Genomic DNA, 15,934 nt, shown 5'->3' on the forward strand with positions numbered 1-15,934 from the left:
CAGACACTGAGCAGCCTCCCTGTACCCTTGGCCAGAGAACCCAGGAGCTGTCCAACCCATATTTCTGGAATGAATGAGTGAAAGGGTTTCTCAGTGTAAAGTTGCTCAAGTTCAGAGTTTGGAGAGTGGAGTCTTCCTTAAATGTACATTTACATAAGAAATACCTGTCCCTGAATGGCTGCAGGGGCCTGTGCAAGCGTGGAACTTCCAGAGAGCACTTCTGCTGCAAGGCCAGCCAGTGCCCGAGGCAACGCCCCCTGCTGCGTGGAGCTGGGCCGCGGCTGGGTGGGAGAGGGGGCCTGGGGGCAGGCCAGGAGCGCGGCACCCGTCGCCCACTGTGGGCCACCCTCCCCTGCAAGCACCTTGCTTGTCCGTCTGGGCTGTTTTCTGTGATCCTCCGTCACGCTGACACCTGCCTTCTCTCATCCCACCCTCACCTTCCCGTCGCTCCGGTGTTTCGCAGTCTGTTTTGTTGTTGCTGTTTCGTTGTGTGTTACACAGACAATTTTTATATCAAGTATTCTTTTTTATTGCATATATATTTTTTATTGAAGTATGGTCAGTTCACAATGTTGTGTCAATTTCTGGTGCACAGCATAATGCTTCAGTCATGCATGAACACACATATATTTGTTTTCACATTCTTTTTCACCATAAGTTACTATAAGATATTGAATATAGTTCCCTGTGCTATACAGTATGAATGTGCTGTTTATCTGTTTTATATCTATTAGTTAGTATCTGCAAATCTTCACTTCCCAATTTATCCCTTCCCACCCCCTTTCCTCCTGGTAACCATAAGTTTCTTTTCTGTGAGTCTGTGAGTCTGTTTCTGTTCTGTAAATAAGGTCATTTGTCTTTTTTTTTAGATTCCACATGGAAGTGATATCATATGGTATTTTTCTTTCTCTTTCTGGCTTACTTCACTTAGAATGACAATCTCCAGGTCCATGCATGTTGTTGCAAATGGCATTATTTTATTCTTTTTTATGACTGAGTAGAATTTCATTGTATAAATATACCACAACTTCTTATCCAGTCATCTGGCGATGGGCATTTATGTTGTTCCATGTCTTGGCTGTTGTAAATAGTGTAGGAATGTAGTTTGGTGCAAACATTATGAAAAACAGTATGGAGATTCTTCAAAAAACTAAAAATAGACTCACCACATGATCCAGTAATCCCACTCCTGGGCATGTATCCAGAGGGAACTCTAATTCAAAAAGATCCACGCACCCCAGTGCTCACAGACGTTCTTAGATGGTGATGAGCAGCCTGGGCCCCGAGGCGCCATCCTGCCGCCCTCCTCTGGCATTTCATACCTGTGTCCCTCAGCTGCCATGTAGTCTTTTGACTGACCGACTTTCAGTAACTGCCTAGTGTGACTTGATTACTTTTATATATTACCCATTGAAAGACATATGTGTAAAACCTTTGCAAAGGAGACGGCTTTTATGAAAGCAGAGAACTAGCTCCCCCCAAATGACTTTGTAGCATGGTGAGAATTAGTTCACCTGGTGAGTCTTTTTCTGATAAACTAAGTTTATCTTAGTTTAGTTAATCGTTAATTTTCCTGCAAACACCAGGTTTAGGGAATAAAACTCATTGAAATATTAGAATGCAGCAATATTATTAAAAACTGACACGGCTGAACAGCCACAGAGCTCTTCATGCCTGTGTCACGTCCACTCTTTCGGTGCTCTTGCTGCGGCCTGTCAGTAGCGCAGGCGGGGTGGAAACGGCATTTCCAGTAGAGAAAGGAGGGCTGGGGGAGAAGGGGGCTCGCTGCGGGGGCCAAGGCGTGGCTGTGGGGCCCCACGCTTACAGCTGCGGAGCCCTGTGAGGGCCGAGGACCCAGGACAGCGCTCCACACACGCGTGGCTCAGCCGGGCGGTGCTGGCCTCACAGTAGTCAGTCCGGGGCTCGCACGACCTGGCCCGGGTTGGAGGCCAGCACGGCAGCCCTAGCACCCAGCTCAGAGCGTGTGTCCCCAACCAGCACGTCTCACCACAGGGCAGACCGAAACAGAATACCTCTTCTGCTTCTTTATGAAATAAGAAGGGATCATTTCTAGTCCCGTATGTCCTATGGATGGTGAAAGAGGAGGTGGAAATGCCAGTCGGAGCAGCATCCACAGCGGTCCTGTTCCCGGCTTCCATGCATGGCATGCATTAGGAACCCCGCGTCAGCCCTGCCTGCGGGTCCCTCTCGGCTGCAAGGGCTGCCTGTGGCTTTCTTAGGGAAAGATGAATGGCCAGCTGCAGTGAAGCTCCGGGCCTGGCCCAGTCGGCTTCCATGAGAAGCAGCAGGGAGAGGTGGGTGGAAACCTCTGACCTCTGAAGGCAGAGGAGAAAATTATATAATCAGGTGGGTGGGGAAATGCCAGCTTTCTGCAGGAAGGAAGGACTGCAGCCCCCCCGCCCAGGTCCCCACCTCAAGTTCACAGTCGCAGCCTTCAGTTCTCACATGCAGCCTGGGTGAGACCACCGAGCACAGGCAGGAACGGGGAAGGGGCTCCGAGTCACCCAAGGTGACGCCACCCGGCTTCCACCGCTGGGGAGCTGAGCTCCACTGAGGAAAGCTATTTTGCAAAGTGTTACTTTGAGTTTGGAAAGCGGAACCCTTGGCTGGTTTTTAGGGCAATGTTTGAATTATAGCAGAACAGCCCAGTGATGACTTTGAAGCCACATGACCACAGAGCAGCTGAGCCCTGTGTGCCGGGCCAGGTCTCAGGGGCCTGTGTCCGTGTAGAACCCGGGGGCGTCCAGCCCCGGCTGACCATGGCCCCGGCAAGGCAGCCTTTTAAAGGAGATCAGCCTCTTTGGTGACTCTCTCCTGAAGAGTCAGGGTGCCCACGAGGCGAAGGTGGGGATAGGCCTCCTGGCTGCTACTCACCTGGTGGACTGGGCCCTCTGCCCGCCACCCTGCGTCTTGACCCTGGGGTGGATGCTCCTTCCTGGGCCAGCCTTCCTCACAGCCCTCCAGGCCTGGCCTCTCTCGGGCCCCAGCTCACTAGAGGACGTCTCTTCAGGACCTCTGCTCCCCTCGGGGCCGCCTCCCTGACCTTGAGGACTCCTCCTTTCTCCCTTACTTACACTTGACGGATTGGTTCATCCGAGCACTTGTGGGAAACCCAGAAAGTGCGCAGCAGCAGAGGAGTGGGAGGGCGAGCACCTGGGGAGGACACGGGTGCCAGCAGGCAGAAGGGCAGACGCGTGGCGTTCTGTCTCGTGTGGCAAGGAGCAGGTCACCTGTAAAGAGATGGGCCCAGCTGGCACGCTCTGGCATGAGGGTGCCGGTCCTCCCCGAGGAGCACCTGGCACACACATGCCGTCTTTGCCGGACCCTCTGGCTGCTGCTGGAGAGGGTACCCCTCAGGCGCGCGTCCTCCCTGCCCCACTGCAGCCGTGGCTGGCGGGCCGCCCGTCCCACGCGCCGGCCAAAGCACGGTGTTCAGCGTCATGGCTCCGGGAACAGTTCTGTGACGGGTGGCAGCCCCGTCTGCGGGCCAGAGACCGGGCAGGGCTCCAGCCCCCACAGCCAGACTGCTCAGACAAGCACTTCTGTCCCCCTCCCTGCTTGCTGCTGCTGGGGTGGACATGGCTTGGCGGGTGCTGCTGCTGGGCATGGCTTGGCGGGCTGGTGGCCTTCTGCCCTGGATGGGGTGTTTGGTTTTGAGGTATGAGGTATGATTTGCACAAAGTACACAGGTCTTCAGTGTCTGGCCTGATAGATGTTTAGCTGCTCACCTGGGAAGTCGTCCCCTGGGCTAAGGTCTGGCCCCTTTCCAGCTCCCAGAGGGCTCAGTGCGCCCCCTCCCCATCATTACCTCCCCCGGTGACCATGAGTCTCACCAGTGTCTCGCAGATTCGTCTCCCTGCTCCTGAACTCCGTGGTGGAGTCCTCCCACTCGTGCTCCTCTGTGTCAAGCGCATTTTGTTTTGAGACCCATCCTCATGGTTGAATGGGCCTGTAACACGCGTTCAGTTATGTAAATCTAGCAGGATGGCCTGTTCCTCGGTCCTGGGCAGGTGGTCCTGGGATGCCAGGCACTCAGCACTCAGCAATCGCCTTTGCGAGGCCCCACATGTGTTTGCCGTGCACGCGTCAGGAGGGGTTGCTGGGCGCCCGAGGAACCTTCCTCACCGTGGGCTCTCCGTGGGTCCTGCAGACAGATCGCCCTGTGGTGCCTTATTCCCCCGGAACACTGTGGAGAGAGGGGCAGCCGTTCTCACGCTGCACCCCTGCTGGACCCCACCTGAGTGCCTGTTCTTTCTCTGGCTTCTGTCCTCCCCACGAATGTCCAGGGTGAGCTGCACAGGTTCTGCACTGCTCCGAATGAGGGTGAAGTCCATTTCCACAGCCAGAGCCAGAAAGCAGGGGACACTGCCCCCCACCGGCTCCCGGGCAACGGGACTGACTGCGGCTGGGCCCCATTTGGTGAGTTCCCCATCCGTCTCCCTCCCCATGTTCATCCTCTGGCTGAAGCAGGCTGTCCCTGCAGGGCTCCTCCATAGCCGGCCAGGCCCAGAGCTGGTGGTGTGGCCGTGGCCGGGCTCTCCCAGCGTCACCGATCTCAGCAGCGTGATGGTGCTCACGGATGCAGCTGCACCTCGTGGTACAGACTAGTCTGTCCTCTCCTAGCAAACTGGCCTTCTCCCTCGGCCGCTGTGTGTCCTGCGCCCGTGTGCAGGGCCGTCGTACCTGGAAAAGGCTCTCTTGGCAGGAGATCTGCTGAAGATAACTCGCACTTGGCATTTGTCAAAGATGGCAGCCAGGACTGGCCGGCATAAGCCGTGTGGGTGGGAAGAAGAGAGGATCTCAGCGCGTGGTGTGGGGTGGCCGGGGGTCTCAGAGCAGCCAGGGTAACACGTGGAGCAGACGAGCAACCGCGTGCTCGCTGCCAGCCTGGATCCGCCCTGAGCGCAGGAACGCCTATTTAGCGATTATTTTATTATTATTGGAAAGGAGGCGACTTTTTCCCCCTTGCCGTATTTTCTGCGTTCAGAACCACCTCTTTCTAGTCTGAGTTCACTGCCCAGACTCAGAGAACAGAAGCTTTGTGTTTTATTGCCCCCTCCCAAACATCAACTGGTATTTCATGAAAACTAAACAACCCTCTCCTCCTCCTGCTGCTGTTTGACGCGCGTGCAGACCAGGACAACTATCAGCAGCTGCTCGGGGCCCTGGATTACGCCTTCCTGTGCGCATACGCCGTCGGCATGTACCTGAGGTAGGTCCGCTGGCGACCCTGGCCCTCGCCGGGCAGCCCAGCGCGTGCAGCGCGCGCCTCGGCGCCGAAGGACGGGGAGCGCGGGCTCGCCCACAGGCGGCCGGCCCCCAGCCTCTCAGAGACGGGGTCCGTGTGTGCCCTCTGTGTCGGCCAGGCAGCGCGTTCACACGTCCCGGGTGTCCTGCTGGTCAGGCCCACTGTCCTCGGACAGCCTGCCTGGCCCGGGGTTAGGGCGCACTGTGAGTCCTGCCAGGATGTGGTCACTTAGGAACATGCGCTGGCAGCTCCCTGTCCCGTACACACAGCACAGCGCACCCTCTGGTTTCAGGGGCCGCGTCTGTTTACTGATTCCACCTACATCAGAGTAGTTTACAGCAGACGTGCTTGGCAGGCCCAGCTCGGCCCAAACAGCACCTCACCTGCGTGCACAGAGGCTGTCCCACCTGGCGGGTGGGTCCAGAGACACATCGCTGGGACTGGATCCCAGCTTTTGCACATGCTTGTGTGGCTTTGGGCAAGTTACCTTACCTCTCTGGGCCTCAGTTTCCTCTTTCCTGAATGAGGAGAAGTAGTAGTTCTTAACTCAGGACTGTGACAAAAGGATCGAGTGAGTGGTGCCTGTCGAGTGCTCAGAACAGTGCCTGGCACGTGCCGTGCTCCCAGCATCTGTACCATGATGATACCCGTCCCCGCGTCTGTCCTGAGCTGCCCTCGGAAGGTGGTGAGTGTCCTGTGGGTAACAGACGTGCGGTAGGCTGATTGAAACCTGGTCTCATGTCAGTCCAGCCGGGTTTAACAAAAGCACCATAGGGACTAAGGCCTTTCGCCCAAAGAGGCCTCTGTTCAGAGACAGAGGTCCTTAGAGCTTTGAGAATCCCCAGAATCCCTGTGAATGCTCCTCTCCCCTGAGACCCACCCAGACTGTGGCATCAAGACCCAGGCTCCCTCCCCAGCGCAGGACCCTTCTGAGCGGTTGGTGCCCAGACAGGCGGCTTGTGCTGGTGGAGTGGATGGCGCCCCCTTGTCCTTGCACGTCTGCGCTGCCCGAAGGGCTGGTCCAAGGGAGGGAACGGGGCACGCAGGACCAGGAGCGGGAAGCCTGGAGCCGGCGGCGCTGGATGCCTTAGGGGCAGGGTCGCAGCCCAGCCGCCAGCCACAGGCCACCCTGGGGCCCAGTACTCCTGTTCTGGAGACTGCAGTGTTCCTGGACGCCAGTAATCAGTAACAGAAAGAGACCCGAAAGCTGAGGTGTGATTTTCTCAGTTACTAGAAAACAGTATTTAAATGTGGCTCTCAGCTGGGGGAGCTTTTGTCTCCTAGGAGACATTAGCGCTACCTGGAGACGTTTTCGGCCGTCTCAGCTGGAGCGGGGATGCTGCTGGCGTCAGTGGGCAGAGGCCAGGGCGCTGCTGAGTGTCCTGCAGCACACAGGACAGCGCCTCACCGCGGAGGGCTGCCTGGCCCGAGATGTCACGGGAGCTGGGGTTAAGAATCCTGGTTTGAATAAAGCGGTTTCATTGTTACTTATTTATTGGCAGAGATCATTCCTCATGATTCAAGTTGCCAGTGAGGGTTATTATGAAATTCCGTCTAATGTGAGATTCCCCCATAGACTCATGACTGCAACGAGGGTGAACCCTGCCTGCTTGCATGTCCTTTCAGTGACATCGTGACACGTGGCTAGTGAAGCGGATTGTGTATGTCACATGAATCAGATACAGAGGCACCTTCGTTAACCCAGGTCGTGGCCGGCAGGTTCATGCAGGTGTGGCGTGGCCTTTATTACCTGTGTGAGACTCACACAGTGTAGAATGGCGTCCATTCTGTTAGGCCTTCTCTTTTAAAACTTTTAAGTGGAGACCAGATTGGGGCCCAGTGGCACCGCAGGACCAGAGGGCGCTGGCGTCCCTTGCGGATGGTGCCCTCTCAGGAGGCCCGTCTGACTCTGCCGCTTGTTCTGCGACCTTGGGCAGAGGGGCCAGTGCTTCTGGGACATGTTTCCTCTTCTCCGAAGTGAGCAAGATGAAGCAGGTGATTCCTTTAGCTCTAGAATGCTCTTGCGTTTGGATGTGAGCAGTTTCTACTCAGCTCAAAATTTGACCCGAATGTTGTCTATAATTTTGAGTTACCTCCTCTGCTTTAGTGTTTAAAAGGCCATTTACATGATGCTGGGGAGATACGTTTTCTGTGGTAAATTCAGGAGTGAAAGCACCATGGTGTGTTGGTTCTTGAGAGGAAAGACCGAATTCTGGAGACAGTTCCCCGGGAACCGTCCACGGGCAGGCGGGCATCGTTCCCCACTACGCTTCATGCCCACCTGCTCCTGGAATGGCTGCCTGGAAGGAAATGAGAACCACAGAGTGCTTGAATGTCACGAAGCGCTCGCAGTCATCTACAATTAGTCTCCAGTTTTTTATTCACTCAATAAGTCACAATGTCAAGTTGTTCCAAAGGGACATCTCCCGTAAGGCAGTGTAGACTGTATCTCACACGGCATCAGGGGTGCAGCGTGCGGGGTTAAAAGCCTGCTGCGTGCATGTCCGCGTGCAACTGGAGACGTCTCTCCCGCAGCAGCACCACCGCAGCGTTTCACTGAGTCCCCACCACCTACGGGCATTTTCCCTGCGCTTGTCTCTTTGGAGCACCCAGGCAGCTCTAGGAAGGAGTTCTCCGGAGAGATTAGCTCTTCACTGAGTCACACTGCTGTTCAGAAGGAGCACGGAGGCTCTCCCCCCGTGTTTCAGGCTTTACCTTAAAGAAAATGCTCTGTCTCTAAGGCGCATCACAGTGGCTGAGGCAGGAGGGGTCGTCGGCAGGGCGCCCCCCGCCTGGCCGCTGTTGCAGGGGCTTCATGACGGCTGAGGGCTGAGAGACCTGCTCGAGGTCACGGGGACCCTTTCACGTTACTTGTGCACAGCCTGACAGCTGAAATTTGTAGGTACTCTATACATTCGCAGGGTGCTGTTTATATAAACAGGATTAGCTAGCAGGACAGGTTTTGGTTTTTTTAAGTTGGCAGTCATCCTATTGTCATAGCGTTTAAGCTTTATTATTCGACAGTGACTTTTACTAGAAATAAGAAGTCTTAAAAGATGTTGCCAATTTCTGGCTAAGTGCTCCACTGAGAAATAGTTGTGATTAAAATTTCCTGGAAACTGTAATGCCGTGGAGTTCTAAAAGCTCAGAGAACAGCATGGAAACATCCAGAAAGAAGTCGCTGGGCCACTTTCAATCCGAGTGTGTCGCATTCTCACTTGTCCTCCTTCCCCTCCATCCGCAGCGGCGTGATAGGGGAGCGCCTCCCTATCCGGTACTACCTCGCGGCAGGAATGCTGGCCAGCGGGGCGCTCACCGCCCTCTTCGGGCTGGGCTACTTCTACGACATCCACAGTTTCGGATTCTACGTGGTGACTCAGGTGAGGTCTGGGTCCGCGGCCACCACGTGCAGGGCTCCGCAATGAGCTGGCCGGGGGGCTCGTGTCGCGGGCGCCTGCTCTGCCGGGGGAGAAGATGGCAGATGATGGGGGTGGGGGCAGAACTGTGTCCTGCCTGACGTCAGGGTCGGCACTGCCCTCTCCCTCCACTGCCCTGAAGTTCTAGCCGCTGTGAGGTTTTCCTTATTTTCAGGAGTTGTGGCTTTAAGAATCCTATTTGTCAGTCCTCCTGCTGGGGGACTGAAGCCTGAAGCCCTCAGGAACCCTTCTGCCTTAATTTAGATGCACTTGAGATGCTGGGTCTTGTGACAGAGGAGGTGAAGGGACGTGGGGCGTGGTGAGGGTGGAGGATGAGGGACTTGGGAGGGCTTGAAGCAGTCAGCGGGAGGAAGGGCAAGGGCCCAGCGGTGGCACAGGGTGTGCGGCCCTCCCAGCTGCCCCCCCACTGCTGCCCCCGCCACCACCTTCCTGGAACCCTTGGCTCCACCCCCTCAGCAGCCCTGTGGCTAACCTTGACAAGAAGTGGAAAAGGACTTAAAATAATGATGCTCACCTTCTGAGGCTCTCAAACAGCCCAGGAGGATGTTTTAAAATCATCAAGACAAATTATATGTCATTTGCTTTTAAAAATTTCACCATAGGACTTGAAAAAATTTGGCTATTTTAATTACAAAAGTAGTTCAAACTTTATAGTAATATAGACAAAGAGAAGGAAAAACAATTTCCCGGAGCCAGCACACCCGGGAGGGAAGGCAAGCCTGGCTGGCCCGAGGCTAGACCAGCGGCCTCCAGGCTCTGGAGAGGGCTGCTTCCCAGAGGCGGCGGGAGGAGGCACAGCCGCCCTAGCTTCCTGCTGCCCTCAGGCTCCTGCGCCCTAAGCAAAGCCGCTTTCTAAGTCCTTGTTGAAAGCTGAGCTCGGTGCCCCTGGAAGTGGAGAAGCAGTGTCCCCAGGCCCTCAGTCAAGGTCGCGCGGGTCGCAGAGGAGCGTTAGCAGCAGGGCCATCCTCATAACGCGGGAGTGAGCGCACGCTGCGCACACGCCGGGCCTGTGGGACGATCAGCTCTGCAAAAAGAAAAAAGTTTCTTTTTTTATTAAGATTTAGATTAGAAAGAGACTGGAAAGTTTGGCCCAATCTATTAATAGTAGCAAGAGATTTTTTTTCTTTCTTTTCTCTGCTTAATCCAAATTTTCTCAATAGGCACATATTACTTCGTAATAAGATGTATATATATAAATTGTTTGAAATACATCTCTGGCTGTTGAGGCTTACATCAGATCTTTTTGTGCGAGTCCCCCTCTGCACCAGACTCCTGGAAATGGGCCCCGGGCGCCTTGTCTGCCCTCAGTGAGTCCCCAGCTTTGCCCTCAACCACAGGTCGTCAATGGACTGGTGCAGACCACCGGCTGGCCCAGCGTCGTCACCTGCCTCGGCAACTGGTTTGGAAAAGGAAGGTGAGGAAGGCAGCCTGTGTCCAGCAGCATTTATTGTCAGAAGATCCTGATGGAAACCAGACCACTCTGGCTTTAGTTTTCCTTTAGATTTATTACAGAAAAAAAAACACTTCAGTCTACTCTATGAAATCAGGTGACTGAAACCTCTGGGACTTGAGGTTCTGAGATTCAGATGGACCTTTGCCCAGGAGATGCTACCCTTGTGGGTGGGGTGGCATCTGGGTCAACCCCACCTGGCCTCTGGGGAACCTGGGAGAAATGCAGTCAGGGCCTCGCCCCAGGCCTTTCCAAGCAGAGACTACATTTTCCTGAGACTGTGAGTCACAGGGAAGTGTGACACGCCCTGACTAGGTCACCCAGGGCCCAGCAGCAGAGCTGCACCCAGCCTCTGGTGACCTGACTGCGGTCCCATCCCTTGTAACATCTGTGACGCACAGCACGGCCAGGCCCACAGTTGAGAAGTGGTAGAGACGCTAGGCAAGGTGGGGACACCAGCCCACCCAGTCTTGTTTAGCTCTCCATTCATCCATCCGGTGGGTTCGCCAGCACAAACTTTTATTAACAGGATATTTCATCAAATGATTATATTTAGGTTGCCAAGGCACAAATTTAAATTTGGGGCCTTCCAAGAATTTCAGGAAAAGGCCTCTTTCCTCTCGTAATCATAGAAGGCATAAGCTCAGGGAGATACATCATCTTACAGCCTGAGGTGAAGTGAAGATACAGTCGCCTTGCAAGCACCCCTAGTCCCATGTCTTGCAGAGGCAGCGTGTTTATTCCCACACCAGCCCTCACACGTGCAGGCGGGCACTCTTGTGTCCTACGTGTCCTGACCCATTTAAGCCTCGAGACATGGTTTGCCACCCTGTGTTTTGCTGTGTTGCAGGCGAGGTTTGATCATGGGGGTCTGGAATTCCCACACGTCCGTGGGCAACATTCTGGGGTCCCTGATTGCTGGCTTCTGGGTGTCCACGTGCTGGGGCCTGTCCTTCATCGTGCCCGGGGCCATCGTGGCGGCCATGGGGATAGTGTGCTTTCTCTTTCTCATCGAACGTAAGTACCGCCAGCCTTGGAGCTGACCCCGGGGGGCTTGGGGGCGCGGTGTCTGGAGAACGGGCTGCTGCCGCCTTAGTCCTGTGCAGGCGTGTGCTTGTCCTGGCCTGCCCTCGGCTCCCAGGCAGGCTTCCTTCCTCAGAAGCAGGTCTCCTGGTCTTGCTGAATTTTCTGCTATTTCCTGATGCCTGGAGTAACCTTCAGCCCAGTCCTCCGGCCCAACAGCACCAGGCGTGCACGGTCTTCCCAGGCCCGCCACGTTGCTCACCGCCCAGCCTGCGTGGCCGCCCCCACCCCCTCCTGCCGCCACAAGCTTGTTTGCTTTCTGATAAGATACACCCTTGTCAATGTTTAAAACCCGTGACTTAAGATCATATATCTTAATTAGGTGAAGCGTGCTCTTGCCAGGAAACCAAGTCCTTTGTTCTGTTCTAGACTCAATACCAGACTTCTGTTGTAATTGAATTTGAAATTAATTTTTGAAATAGAGACGGGCAGGACGAGGCCTCCCGACAGTCATGCCAGCGATGGGGAGCAGGTGCTCCCTTTGCCACCTGGTCAGTGTGTCCCAACCCCATGAGCTACCCTGAAGAGTTGTATCTGGCATTGGCTTTGATTTGGCTTAAAGCAAAGTAAAAATCATTTGGTACCAGACAGCTCCCCGCTGTTAACGCCCAGGTAGGGTCACTCAGGAGTTACACCAGCCGTGTTGGGTGGAGCGTCAGCTCTGCGTTTGGAGCTGCCAGCTTCATCCTCCGAGAGGTGAAGTCCTATGCTACTCAGTTTCTCACTTCTGTTTTCTTGTTGCTAAAGCTAACCTTTTAATTTTTAAAATACCCACCATTTAGCTGAGCACTCATGAGGCTCTCAGGCCAGCGTTGTCCGGTCAGGGAGAATGGAAGCCAGGTTAGACGAGGAATTCAGACACGCCCCAGGCCAGGGTTGGGGAGCAGGCTGGCGGGGCTGCTCTCCTGTTTTCACCATCTCCTCCAGGGGCCGAGTGACATTTTAGCAACATCTCAACATGGCCAAGACAAGTGAATTGTTTAGCAGACTTGGGGGGCAGCTGACTTCCTTGCGAACATTCCAACATGTGGCATTTAACTGTAGCTTGAGTGTCACTGGAGTTATGGGCAAGAAAGGCTGTCCACGTCACCTGTGCTCTTCCGGGCTGGCTCCCAGCACCCGGTGGCAGGGGTGTGCCGGGTGAGCTCCGCCGGAGGTCCGGAGTCCACGGTGACTTTTTTTCTCTTCCTCAGCTGATAAGGAGGTGGTTCTGGGGGAGGAGGCAAGGTGAGAGGAACAGGGTGTGTGGGAGGCAGGGCTTCTTTGCTGGCTTGGCGGGCTCTAAGTGCCGGTGGCCTTCTGTTTAGATGTTCTGGGAGGGGCAGGATTTCCAAGAACAAGAAAGCTCTGGTTTGGTCTTTGTAACAGGAGAGCATCCTTCCCTCCCATAGCTCTACGGGGCTGGGGCGGTGCCCAGGGACCCGGAGGGCCTTCCTGGAGCGTCTCTCCCACCACACCGTCACCTGGTGGGGACCTTCCTCTGTTCCCTGCTCTGCTACCACGAGGCCAGTAGACCCGCCTGTCAGCTATGCTGATGCTGGCCTGGGGGCCATGTGAGCACTTGTGCCTCCTCAGCTGGTGCTGAGGACAGGGTCTCAGGGCCCCGCGGGCCGGGGAGAGGATCCTGTGGGACTGAAGCCCGGGCCTCAGAGGCTGTGCCCCACCCCTCTCTGCTCCGCACTTTCCTCTGATGGGGCAGGGTTTTCTCACCCCCGGTCTTAGCCTTTAGCTGTGACTAGTAAACATGTTCCATCTCCCTGTTACCAATCCTCACGGTGCCCCCAAGATTTCCTCTCTCTGCACCTCACCCCCGAACGCTCAGGCTCTCAGCCCCTTGCTCCGCCCATGCTCACGCTCTGCCTCGCTCAGCCGTCTCTTTAGTGGCTCATCTCCCCCAGAGACTGGCCGTGCTGCTCAAAGCACCCATAGCTGCTCCCTGTCCCCTCGCCTTGCCTCTGCCGAGGTCGCCGGGCCCGACCCCACGGCCTGGGGGCACCTTCTGGACTTGGCATTTCTCTGCTTTCCCACCGAGTGGCTCCTCCTGAGCCTGTGGCCTGGAGGCCTGCTCTGCTCTCCCGGCTGTGACAGGACTCCGGGTGCTCACGGCCGGCCGTGCCCCAGCACTTCCTTCTGGGGGCAGCCCTGCAGCCGGCCTGGCAGGGGGAGGCCTGTCTGCAGCTCCCACTCCCTTCACGCTGGACCCCGCAGCCGGGGCCGTGTCCATGGAGCGTGTCTGCAGCAGAGAGAAGCCGATTCACAGGCTCCGAACCCCTTTCCTCCTCCTCGCTCAGTCCTGCACAGTCCCTTGTAAGTGAAGCCTCCCTTCCCAGCCCAGTGTCGCCGGTCAGCCCGAGTCTGCTGCCGCCCTGCATGGATGGCAGCCCGGGAGGAAGGCATCAGGCCCTTCCTGCCGAGGGAGTTGGCACCGTGTTCCCCCGCCTTGTGACGGGTAAGAATGACGAAAGCCAGTGAAAGCCAGCCGTAAGTAATGACAGCAAATTCTGTGTCCCAGAGCAGGAGACTCTGCAGAGAGACCAGCTCCCTGTGCGTCTTGGGGGTTTATTTCTGTCCCCCCTCGTCCCTCACCCCTGACGGCAGGGTTGGGCAGCGAAGACTCCAGATGCGCCCTGTCTTGTGACCAGCAGCGAGGGGACAGCTCTCCTGCTCCTCCCTCCTGCTACAGCCACGCTGTACAGGGACCCGTCTGCCAGCCCCTCCGGGCCTGCCTGTGAGCGCAGGCAAGGGGCCCACGTGCTAGTGTCCTGCGGGGGGCAAGCCCAGGGAAGGCCTGTCGTGGGGACGGGCCGCCCCACGAGGAGTGGCCGTGACGTCCTGCCTGCCCCTGGGGCCCCACGGCACGGCTGGAGAGGTCCGTGTGGGGGCTGCTGGCGCCACTGCACGTCCCCAGCGGCCGGCGAGACCGCCGGGCACAGGCCAAGCCTCCGCAGGGGCGGGCGAAGAGCAGCCGCCAGCGCAGGGCCCGCGTGGTCAGGGGCCCTCCACGGTGTCACCCCCGTGCCCGAGGAGGGACCTGCTGTGGGAAGTTTAGAGCCCTGTGGCTCAGTTTGTGTTTTAAGGCGGTTCAGCTGTCTCACCAAAAGCTACAGAAAGAGCAGGGATCTGGGTGGTGAGGGGGGAGCAGAGCCGGGGGCGGCAGCCGTCTCGTTCTGAGGAAGGGGTGTTGCTGCCCACCCCAGGTCGCACGCCGATTTTAAAGGAGAAGGTGAAAAGGGCCTCACCTCTGGTTTTGCTGGCTTCCACATGTCCTTCCCTCCGTGCATTTGGGTAAAAGACATTTTGCTCTGTGTCAGGGTAGACGTTGTGCCCGCTAACCTTTACCTCTGAGTGATTCCGTGACATTCCATGACTCATCACAAGTGCCGCTGGGAGCCCCACTCTAATCGTGGCCGTGCCTTCTGCTTGCTCTGATCCTCACCCTTTAAGCATAAGGGTGAGCGTCTTCACACAAGCTGCTTCTCCTTCTGCAAAGCAGGCTTCGCACTCGTACCGGCTCGTCTGGCTTCCGGGCGGGGGGCCGACGCCGTCACAGGCCGGGGGAGGGAGGGCTGCGTGAGGTTCTGCTGGGACGGCCGCGCAGAGCCTTCTCCCCACCCGCAACGCTGCCTCGCGCAGTCTTTTTTCTTAAATTGTGACTAATTTAGTAGAAGTATCAGCAGGTCCCTTTTTGGGTTTCCTCTTGGCTTGCGCTGGAGGAAACACCCAGCCCTGGATTCACGCTGGTCGTGTTTGATGTTTCAGATCCGAAGGACATCGCCTGCTCCTCCACCCTGGTGAAGGTAAGGCTGCTCTCTGCTTCTTGTGTCTTCTGGACGCTGAGCCATCTGCCAGGTGTCTGATGACTGTCACCAGCCTGGTCCTGTCTGTCTGTCCTGTCAGTGGATAATGAAGTGTGGACATGGGTCCCACCCTCAGAATATTGGAAGTTTTAGAAAAAGGGTCATCATAATGATAGCAACAAAAACCAGACGAGAGGCCCAATGCAGGCCCTCAGAGGGTGACCTGGGCCAGGGGCTGGCTGGGCCCTCAAGGGGTGGGAGTGGCCTGGCTTCCCTGGGTGGGCAGCATGCTGTGACTGCAGAAAGACACAGAGCTAAGCTAGCCTGTGTCACTTGAAACTAGTCCATATCTGGCAGGTGGGCCATTCGGACCACCCAGCACCAGGACCGGGTTTCCCTGGTCAGTGTCATCGCCCACTGCCCCACTTCCTAACCTCTCCGCTCACTCTGCTGGTAAGTGACCCTGCGGTCTTGGCAGGCACGAAAGAGTGCTTCCCCTGCCACGTCTGGAGGGGTCCCTCCCTTCCCCAAGTCACAGCAACTCTGTGAATGCCCTGCCCCCCAGGCCAGCCTCCCCCTGGCTCCCAGTCCCCTCTCCTGAGCCCTCAGCTTGCCCCTTCCCTCTGCAGCTCACAGCAGGTGGTGCCACCCACCATGGACGAGGCCTCTGTGGCCCTCACACCCAGTTCCCTGCTTACCTTTGGGTGGACCGCATGGATCACCCTCCCTGACCACCTGCACGGCGCCCCTCCCCTCCTCGGGCCTCCCCCACTCTGGACACAGCCCACAGGGTCCCCAGCAGCATCGTCTGGCTGTGCGCGATCAGCGCTCCCGCCTCACCCCCTTGGCCTGTGGCCAGCCTTTGACGCGATGGTTTCCTCCCTCCGTGAGAGGCCCT

The 15,934-nt window shown here is 56.7% G+C and overlaps 1 protein-coding gene across 5 annotated transcripts in view; it reads left to right on the plus strand.

Moving 5' to 3' along the window:
* SLC37A1 (solute carrier family 37 member 1) overlaps positions 1-15,934 on the plus strand; it is a 59,165-nt gene that overhangs the window by 16,370 nt on the left and 26,861 nt on the right. For all 5 annotated transcript variants that reach the window (XM_072969671.1, XM_072969666.1, XM_072969663.1 and 2 more), the window contains 6 exons: positions 4,308-4,440; positions 5,155-5,233; positions 8,514-8,649; positions 10,044-10,120; positions 11,007-11,173; positions 14,999-15,036. In XM_072969671.1, the coding sequence (XP_072825772.1) occupies positions 4,308-4,440; positions 5,155-5,233; positions 8,514-8,649; positions 10,044-10,120; positions 11,007-11,173; positions 14,999-15,036 (630 nt within the window). The remainder of the gene's footprint in view (positions 1-4,307; positions 4,441-5,154; positions 5,234-8,513; positions 8,650-10,043; positions 10,121-11,006; positions 11,174-14,998; positions 15,037-15,934) is intronic.

The sequence above is a fragment of the Vicugna pacos genome, chromosome 1 (assembly GCF_048564905.1).
Source record: "Vicugna pacos chromosome 1, VicPac4, whole genome shotgun sequence".
NCBI classification, from domain to species: Eukaryota; Metazoa; Chordata; class Mammalia; order Artiodactyla; family Camelidae; genus Vicugna; species Vicugna pacos.